The sequence below is a fragment of the Lissotriton helveticus genome, chromosome 4_1 (assembly GCF_964261635.1).
Source record: "Lissotriton helveticus chromosome 4_1, aLisHel1.1, whole genome shotgun sequence".
Classification (NCBI taxonomy): domain Eukaryota; kingdom Metazoa; phylum Chordata; class Amphibia; order Caudata; family Salamandridae; genus Lissotriton; species Lissotriton helveticus.
This window is the reverse complement of record NC_136063.1, coordinates 1,658,662,543-1,658,672,427: the sequence shown is the minus strand read 5'-3', so window position 1 is coordinate 1,658,672,427 and position 9,885 is coordinate 1,658,662,543. Positions and strand designations below refer to the sequence as shown.

The 9,885-nt window shown below is 43.4% G+C and overlaps 1 protein-coding gene across 1 annotated transcript in view; it reads left to right on the top strand.

The window, feature by feature from the left end:
• Window positions 1-3,569: 3,569 nt before the first annotated feature.
• The window catches only part of SUSD5 (sushi domain containing 5), a 634,112-nt gene continuing 627,796 nt past the window's right edge, over window positions 3,570-9,885 (top strand). Inside the window, exon 1 of the mRNA XM_078688337.1 lies at window positions 3,570-4,138. Coding sequence (XP_078544463.1) covers window positions 4,060-4,138 — 79 coding nt within the window. The 5' untranslated portion in view covers window positions 3,570-4,059. The remainder of the gene's footprint in view (window positions 4,139-9,885) is intronic.

Genomic DNA, 9,885 nt, shown 5'->3' with positions numbered 1-9,885 from the left:
TTTTATGAATTCTACAAATCACTTTTAATAATTGTGAATGCATATTATGGGATTTCGTTTTTCATTTAAATTTAAATTCTAGCAAGATAATTTTAATGTAATTTATTTCAATTAATTGTATTTTATTTCGAAATTAATTGTAATAGTAATGTAGCATTTGTATTTTTTGTTCTAAATTTAAATTAAATGTATCAAATGAATTCGGTATACAACCTTTACAACGAAACTTTTACAACGACCTACCATTACAACGCAACTTTTACAACGCAAACTATTACAACGCATTGCTCTGGGGGGCGCTCTAGGATAGGGAATAGGTTAATTTACTATCCAATAACCTTCCCTACTATCCACGGGGACTGGAGTTGGAATAGTAAATTAAACCATTCACTATCCAGAACCCCAAAGCGATATGCGTTGTAATGGTATGCGTGGTAAAAACCGCGTTGTAAAGGTAGGCGTTGTAAAAGTATGCGTTGTAACGTCATACATCCAATGAATTCCCATTAATATTGAAGGCTCTTTCTTTGTATTTGGAACGGATAGAGGAGGTTGCAGCCCATTGTGAAATGGCATTATATATAACTTCCCCAAAGATTCGCCCCAGTTCTTCCTTCCACTTGGCCTTATAATTGTTGTCCAGAGGCTCAGGTTCTCCATCCAAAGCCTGATAAAGATGGGCGATATGTTTTCGAGTAGAGTCATGTTCAAGTATGATTTCTAGCATGGTTAGTTCACAGCCACTCTTGGCTCACCTCATAGCCATGCCCACCTTATGCAAAGCCTGTAACATTTTGAACCTTTTTCTTCTCTGGAGAGATAACTGGCCTTGCAATATTCAATGTTCTTTAGAATACCATTTAAAAAAAAATGCATAGTCTACGGGGCTTTTCACATCATGTTGCAAGAAAGGTGGGTTGTGCTGACCTGGATAAAATGCTAGAGTGTTGTGAAGTCAAAGGGGATGAAAAGGGCGTGACCCAGCTGGTGGAAACCAGGCTCTCCTAGTAATGCGCGTACAGTGTATGGATATGCAGCTCTGCATGGTTTGTGAAATGGAGGAAGCCAAAGTAGATGCTGCATTAGAATGGAGGAGAGTGCCTCCCCACTATTACCTAGGATTTCATCCTCTCTGTCCACATCCACTTTATAACTTGGGGATTTGGGCTGCTATTATGTAACGGAACACCTCTGGGAGATCAACTCCTCCCCTGGCTTGAGACTTGTATAGAATTGCCCTCATTGTCTTCTGCAACCTACCTTCACAGGTGAAGGATAAAAGACAGGAATGGGTCTCTTTTAAGGTCACTACTCTCCCCTGACCCAGTCCCTCGTACCTCCAAAGGACGTTGTCTGCATTAACAGAATTAATCAAGTCGGGTATGGTGAGTATTCACCCCCTAAAGACAGGAGACAGCATCTGGGTCAAACCAGGCTTGGGCCAAGGACCACTCAAGGTGCCATAACAAGGGGGAGCCCTTGCAACAAACTTCAGCAACAAAGGAAATGGGGTTATCTGAATGGAGCACGAATGAACCATCAAGAAGAAAAGGGGGATCCAGAGAGAACTGTCTAACCTTGCCCGATATCAGGGAATAAAGGTTAAGTGACCCACAGGCCAGGAAGTGAGGAGCATTCTGGCAAAGTCAGTGAATCAATCCTTGTCTATTGGCACTAGCATCTATGAGCTTCTCTTCAAGCCCTGGGGATTAGGGGTTTCATCCATAGTCTCTGCCTGATTCGTTTATTTGGTACATCAGCAGGCCCAAAGGTGGCGACAAACCAGGTGTTCCTTAACTCTGCTAGTAAAGAACAGGTTTAGGTGGTACCTCCACCTATTGGCGTTGATTTCTGGCATAAAGTAGAGGTAATGTCATTTAAGATTTTGCATTTTATCAGGGTGACTGTGGACAGATCCTGAAAGTAGGAGATTGAGCTACCCACAAACGTGAAAGAGTCCAATTGTTTTGTTGTATGATCTATGTGGATGTGATACCGAAAATGTTATTGATCTGATGGCTGACTGATGAGTATATGGATTTTGTGTAAATGAGGGTATAAGAGTTGTCTTTAAGGGCTGTCATTAGCCTATTTTTTTCAGAAGGGCCAATTACAGGTGTATAGCAAATGATGGCCTGTATTGTATTATTGGGTGGAAAGTGTTGATGAAGATGTATTGATAGCCTTTGTCAAGACATGATTAAGGTAAGCCAGTTGTAAGTAGGCCTGGTTAGAGCTCATGGAGTTCTGCTACGCGGAACTCTGTGTAGCGCTGAAAAACTCTGCTGTGCCCCGTGGAGTTCCTCAAGCAGCGTAGTGTGAAAAGAAACGCTGATTTTTAGCACCTGGAGTTTGTCCCTCGCTATATAATCAGTGTGAACAGCACCACACGCACCGCAAGGGGGCGCTGCTTCTTTCTGCCACTCGAGTAGGTGTTCTTCTCGAGCGGCAGCTTCCTCAACTCGAGCAGCAGGTTTCTCAACTCAAGTGGTAGTGACCGCCCTCGTTGAGAAATCTCGCCGGGAGGTGGTCTAGCGTATGATTTCCCTTGCTCAAGCTCACCAATTTAACGTTGGTGAGCCGCGCAAGAAGAAAAACTCAGCTCTGCACCGCTTCGCACAGTTTTTCAGCAAAAAACTGCAAACTCCACTGGCTGAGTGGAGTTCTCCACCCACTTAAGTACGTAGGCTGGTGGTATTTCTAAATTTCAACCCTAGCCAAAAGGCAGCAGAGTGCTGTACATGCTCAAATTAGTCTTTAATTTCTGTCATGTTATTTACTTCTCTTCCTCACTAAATTGGTCTCCACTTGCTGTAGCAGGCTACTTGAAAACCTAAAGTGCTCTATAAGTGGTTCATCATAGAATTGTTGTGAAGGCTGTGAGAATTTTTGGAGAAACAAACATTATGAATATGATGCAGTGATCACATTTGAAGCCAATTGGTGGTCCTGTCTCTGCGAAGGGCTCCTGGGTTCTCTGCAGATCTGAATTGAATGTGTGGGAAATGGGTTTAGAGTACTAATTATTCTGATTTCTGCCACCGAGAAGGCACTTACAGACAAACACTTTGTTTTGAGGAATGTTTTCCCTTGTGTGGTGTGACGTGCTTGGCTTTACAGTAGGGTCCAGCTTATTTTAGCTGCGGGCCTTTTACTTTCTTTCTAGCACAACCTCAAAAAGCTAACGTTTACAGGCCAACTGAGTATGATGAAAGTTTGCAAACAAACACATTCAGCGTCCATGTTGACTATGGTAGTCAATTTACGATACCCAGAGTGTCTGGCGCAGTGGGGTGTGCCGCAACCCGTGATCTTGGACACTTCCCTTTGCTCCTGTTGCCCGTTAGTTGTAAGAGAGGCGATTCACCCTTAATAGGTGTGTTTGAGGAAAGAGTAAACAGTGCGGGAGGTTTTTTTTGCAGGCTGAGTGGGCGCCCCTCCTGCCGCTGCGGGCATGCAGTTGGCCTGTGGTTGCTGGGGGGCTGACTGATGCAGGGTGGACTTGGAGTTCGGCCAGAGCTGCTCTGCTCTCACCCTCCCGTGCTGCTCACTTCGCTCTGAGCCTCACCTTCACCAGCAGAAGAAGAGCAGGATTTTAGCGACACCCTCCTGGCTGACAGCAGCAGAATCCTCTCAGTACGAGGAGTGGAGCCCGCGCCTCGAGGGGTACAGGGAGTGTGCAGTGACATGTCTCCTGGGACCAGCCCCCAGAGATGCCCCTGCCGCTTGGCTCTGCCTCCTGTCACCGGTACCTGGAGCTCAGCAGCCCTCCCCGCCTCCCCCTCGTCGCCCTTTCCCGTCTGCTCCGACCTGACCCAGCAGCAGGCATTCAGTAACGGAGCGATGTGACTTTTCACACCAGCTGCCCATCTGCGCTGCCCGGGCGGGATAAAGCGGCTCCCAGGCTCCCGCCCGCACTGCTCCTGGTCCCTCTCCGGGAGCTGACGCGCACTACCCTCTGCACCGTGCCCGCTGTGTCTCAGCCCCGTCCTGCCCTCCCTCAGCGGACCCCTGCCCAGGATCACCTCACCCCCGGCCGGACACTCAGGGCAGCGCACGATGGGTCGGCGAGACTGGCCCAGGGGGAGCCTGGCGGCCGCCGTCGTTCTGCTGCACCTCGCGGTGGTGCAGGCTGATGGTAAGCACCCCTCACTCCTCTCGAGGATGTAACGGAGCCGTCGTATTATGGGGAAGGTACCAGTGGAAAGGATGTCACGGATGTCACGCGGTTTACACACAGATAGGTGCTGAATAAAGAGACTCTGGGGCAGATGTACTAGCCCCTTGCGCCACTTTTGCGTCACTTTCCCCATGTTAAAAGTGACGCAAAAGTGACGCAAGGGGCTTGTAAATCTGCCCCTCTATGCTTTATTTCTGTTAGTCTTCTAAGTGGTGCTTTACTGTGCACCCAAGTCTCAAATATGCCACCGCGGGAGTGGCCGCCACTGCTGCGGAAGTGTGAGACACTGCTGTGGGGCCGGTTTCATCCTGGGGGAGTGAGCTTAGGCCAAGGGAGGGGGGGGGAGTAGGTGCAACCAGATAGAATGTCAGCATGGTGCTAGAATTTGAATAAACCGGTGTTTTGAGGCACATTAGAACGAATGACAACTGCACAGCTGTTATTTTGGTTTTGGTTCTCGTTTGCACTGATTACATTTGAAATGGATGCTTCGGTGGCACAGTTGTAGTGAACATGCTCGTGCTCGGAGGCTGCACCAGACGGGGCGGATGGGGCTCTTGCTTGTCGCGTGGTACCTTAGGGAGCTGGATCATCGAAGGGGGCCCCGGAGCGCGCGCACCCGCCTCTCACAACCTCTGGAGGACGTTGCACAAGTATTGTGATCTCAGGCGAATCCTAGACTCCACACTCACGGACACAGGACACGGAGCCCCCGAAAGTATCAATATAGTCTGTTAGATGCACATTCAGCTAAGTACAGTGGTTTATTTGTTAAAAAAAAAAAAAAAACATAAGTGCCGGAGCTGTCGTCGGGAGGCAGCTTGCACCAGTCCATTTCTCTTGTTAGCGCCGCTTAAACAGAAACAACTGGTAGCTAACCTTGAAAGTGGAGAGGACGCGGCGTAATTGGCAGATTGAACCTGAATATCATGTGTTGTCGTTGTAATAACTTTTAAATTATATGTCCTGTCTGGGAAACGTGTTTTCTGCTGCATTTATTTACTCCTCATGGGTTTTGGTCATTAGGTTACATATTGCCAGAAAAGGGAGAACGAGAAATTGGACTTGTTAGAAAAATAAACTGAAGTTGATATGGAAAACTAGACACAAATAATCATTTATTAATAATGACATTATAGGCGAGTTTGAGGAAGCAGCTAGAATCAACTAAAGCAGAACATCCCAAACCTTTTGGAACCACGACCCAATTTCAAGAATGACAAATATTTGTGGAACCACCTACCTTTACTGTACATGTGGCGGGCAGTTTTTTTAATGCAACTAAAGCATTGTGTGGTAGCGCACTGTCATTTATAGACACATTTTCCATTGAAATGGCCTCTAAAGTTGCACAGACATATGGGTTTACTGATTTAACTATATTGCACACATATGATGTGTAGAAATCAGATTTTAGTGTAAATTTATCATTTGTGCATCATCAAGCAAAACGTCTTGATTTTTTTTGATCCTGTGTAAATCTTTATTTCTACCACACTTCAAAATTATAGAAAAACATGCTTCATTTTTGCTTTCCTAATTGCTGAATGTGCACAGTTTATTTACAGGTATTTCATTTTTTATGTGTGTTAAGAAAACATGACAGCCTACTGCCTTTCCTTTCACACTCACTGTACCCTGGCAAGATTGTCACATAATTCGCTTTACTTTTCTTTTTCTTACTACATAGTGCAAGGAGTTTGCAAGCACCAATCGCCATGTTGAAAAAATAAGCAGCAATTTGTCAGTGGATATAGCCTTGCATTTGACCTCTGTCTTTGAAGCATAGCAAATGTGGCAAGATTAATATAGATGTTAAAGGCATCTCTTTTGCTTGGACTTTAATGACCCACCAAAAATCAGCTGAGTCGCGACCCACAATTTGGGAAACACTGAACTATGGTTTAGTCCATATAGGCTGCACTGTGAGGATCTGTCCTGCACTCCTTATTTTGTATGCCTGCTTTATCAATAATACTGAAAACTTAATGTTTTTATTGGGAGCTACCCAGTGGTTAGTTGAGCCCACAACTATGACTATAATACTCTGTAGAGGCCTAGCGTCAGCTAGGTCTAAGGACCGGGAGCTCAACCTATTGTCCCTAGGGTTTCAGGTAAATTTAACGCTTTAATAACATGCAATCATAAATTCAACTTAGTTATTTCAGTCAATCCAATTTAAGCCATTTTATTAACTGATTCAATAACCATTAATTCGGTTATATGCATAGCATATCAAGAAAACAAATAAATTTATATGCTAAACTTAATGACAATTCGGTATTCAAATGATTCACATTCACAATGTACATAATAAACGAAATCTCCACATTTCCCAATGCATTTCGGGTCAATGCGACCCTTCTTCAGGGGAATTACTCTTGCACGGATGAATTCCAAAAAACTTTCATGCACATCAGTCCGATAGTGGGCACTACAAAGTTAATAACAGTAGTTGATTTACAATATGAAACACAAGAGTATATACAATTTAAAAGTGACCCTAGAATTAACAACCATACCCTCAAAGAAACATTACGAGTGTTTATATAGACCGTACCCATGTGCCAAGGGAAATAGAATTTAAGTGAAACACTCAACTGGAATGTGCCTATTCTGAGTAACTGATATATCCATGCATTAAAAGGTCATGGTTATAAGACAAATAAGAGGAAGAGTTTGTGCAAAATACAGCCCCTCCCTAGTGATGGGAAAGTAGAAAAAAATAATGGTGATGGTTGTGCACCTGTAGTCATGCATGACAGCTATGGGAAATGTACCTGTCCGTAACCTAAGGGTTGTCTCTCGGGTTCAATGTAGATAAATTCGAGACCAGTCCTGTTGAGATCATAGGTAGTGTAGGTGGTTACTAATTTGTATATAATTAACGTACTCAAGAAATTATTTAACAAGAGACTGATCTTACCAACTGCTCTATGGCCGGATGTTTGACCGACTATGGGAACCGATGTATAATCAACCGCTACCAAAAACAGCTACAAGAAAACAAAAAGCGTAACAAACGCTATAAAAGATATAATCAAGATTACTGGTGTAATTGCCTCTCTGCCACCTTCACTTGTAGCTATGCTTACCGAAGGAAATGTTGCTTGCCTGTATGCCGGAACTCTCTTCCCGTTATATTAAAGCCCGCAGGTTAACCGTTCTATTCAAGAAAACGTGAGAGCAGACAGTTAAAACCCGGTATTTGAACTAGTGTGTGAGCCGTTAATCAAGCGCCATTGCTCTTCAAAAAGCCTACCTTCTCTCCCGCTCTGCGTTCCGACCTCTGACTCCCAATTGACTTCCGCTGTAAACATCCGGTAAAAGGCAACTTGCATTAAATGCCGTACCGTCATGCGGTACGGCATTTAATGCAAGTTGCCTTTTACCGGATGTTTACAGCGGAAGTCAATTGGGAGTCAGAGGTCGGAACGCAGAGCGGGAGAGAAGGTAGGCTTTTTGAAGAGCAATGGCGCTTGATTAACGGCTCACACACTAGTTCAAATACCGGGTTTTAACTGTCTGCTCTCACGTTTTCTTGAATAGAACGGTTAACCTGCGGGCTTTAATATAACGGGAAGAGAGTTCCGGCATACAGGCAAGCAACATTTCCTTCGGTAAGCATAGCTACAAGTGAAGGTGGCAGAGAGGCAATTACACCAGTAATCTTGATTATATCTTTTATAGCGTTTGTTACGCTTTTTGTTTTCTTGTAGCTGTTTTTGGTAGCGGTTGATTATACATCGGTTCCCATAGTCGGTCAAACATCCGGCCATAGAGCAGTTGGTAAGATCAGTCTCTTGTTAAATAATTTCTTGAGTACGTTAATTATATACAAATTAGTAACCACCTACACTACCTATGATCTCAACAGGACTGGTCTCGAATTTATCTACATTGAACCCGAGAGACAACCCTTAGGTTACGGACAGGTACATTTCCCATAGCTGTCATGCATGACTACAGGTGCACAACCATCACCATTATTTTTTTCTACTTTCCCATCACTAGGGAGGGGCTGTATTTTGCACAAACTCTTCCTCTTATTTGTCTTATAACCATGACCTTTTAATGCATGGATATATCAGTTACTCAGAATAGGCACATTCCAGTTGAGTGTTTCACTTAAATTCTATTTCCCTTGGCACATGGGTACGGTCTATATAAACACTCGTAATGTTTCTTTGAGGGTATGGTTGTTAATTCTAGGGTCACTTTTAAATTGTATATACTCTTGTGTTTCATATTGTAAATCAACTACTGTTATTAACTTTGTAGTGCCCACTATCGGACTGATGTGCATGAAAGTTTTTTGGAATTCATCCGTGCAAGAGTAATTCCCCTGAAGAAGGGTCGCATTGACCCGAAATGCATTGGGAAATGTGGAGATTTCGTTTATTATGTACATTGTGAATGTGAATCATTTGAATACCGAATTGTCATTAAGTTTAGCATATAAATTTATTTGTTTTCTTGATATGCTATGCATATAACCGAATTAATGGTTATTGAATCAGTTAATAAAATGGCTTAAATTAGTCCATATAGGACCATCTTCCTGTCTCCTGTCTATATGTGTGCTTGCATGAGTTGAGGACAAAGACCACTGCTGCAACCTAATGTAAGAAAATATAAACATGGGACAATTTACTGGTGTTACCTTAAAAACATTGAAAGGATGACTACATATGTTGTAGCGAAGCTGCAGTTGACCGGTCTCTTAGCTGATGAGTGGTGCAGATGTGTGCTATATCATGACCTCAGTGCCTGCCATCTACGTACACAAGATTTTGTAGCCCACTTGCATAGTCCAGCGCCAAAGCAGCCAAAATACCACATCTATGCACCACATGCTTACATTAACTATCATCAAATGCAAGTATATTTGATCGCATAGCCCCTCAATTATCGGAGGGTGCAGAAAAAGCAACCTCTTTGCCACTGTTGGACTTGGCCCTTTTTGCAGGGTTATCCCAAAACTTTTTGCTTCTTCCTCCTATTTTTTCCTGATCTGTTGTTGTTGGTTTTATGACACTAGGCACTTTACCAATGCTGATCAGTGCTAAAGTGCATATGCTCTCTGTGTAAATTGTTATTATGATTGGTTGTCCCTGATTGGCATATTTGATTTACTGGTCGGTCCCTAGTAAAGTGCACTGAGTGTGCTGGGGCTGTGTCTGTTTGGCTTGGTGAATTTTGTCGCAACAACAGGTACTTTGCAAGAAATCATGCATCCATAGTTTTCTATGGATTCAGTTGCTAAAAGAATTTGAAAGTAACTTTTTCTTAATACTTGTATGTTGAATTTTTGTCCTTCTGGTCTTGTTAAGTTTAGATCACGATACTTTATTTTTTTAAACCATTCGGGTGTCCATTTGTGGTGTTGTCACTGTGTTACTGTGAGTGTTGGTACAAATACTTTACATATTGCCTTTGGTATAAGCCTGTATGCTCATACCAAGCTACCAAGGGGATGAGCAGGGGTTATCTAGAGTGTGTATCCCCCTTTCTCTGACTAGAAACAAGGGAACCTATTTGGACAAAGGTACCTACCTCTGCCAACAAAAGACTCCCATTTCTAACAACCACTTACTCTCACTCTGAATTTTTCCAACTAGTCCCTTTTGCAATGGTCTGTTTCATTTTTGGCCTCTGGTAGACATCTAATACCGCAATACAAAAACGTATTAAAAATCCTTAAA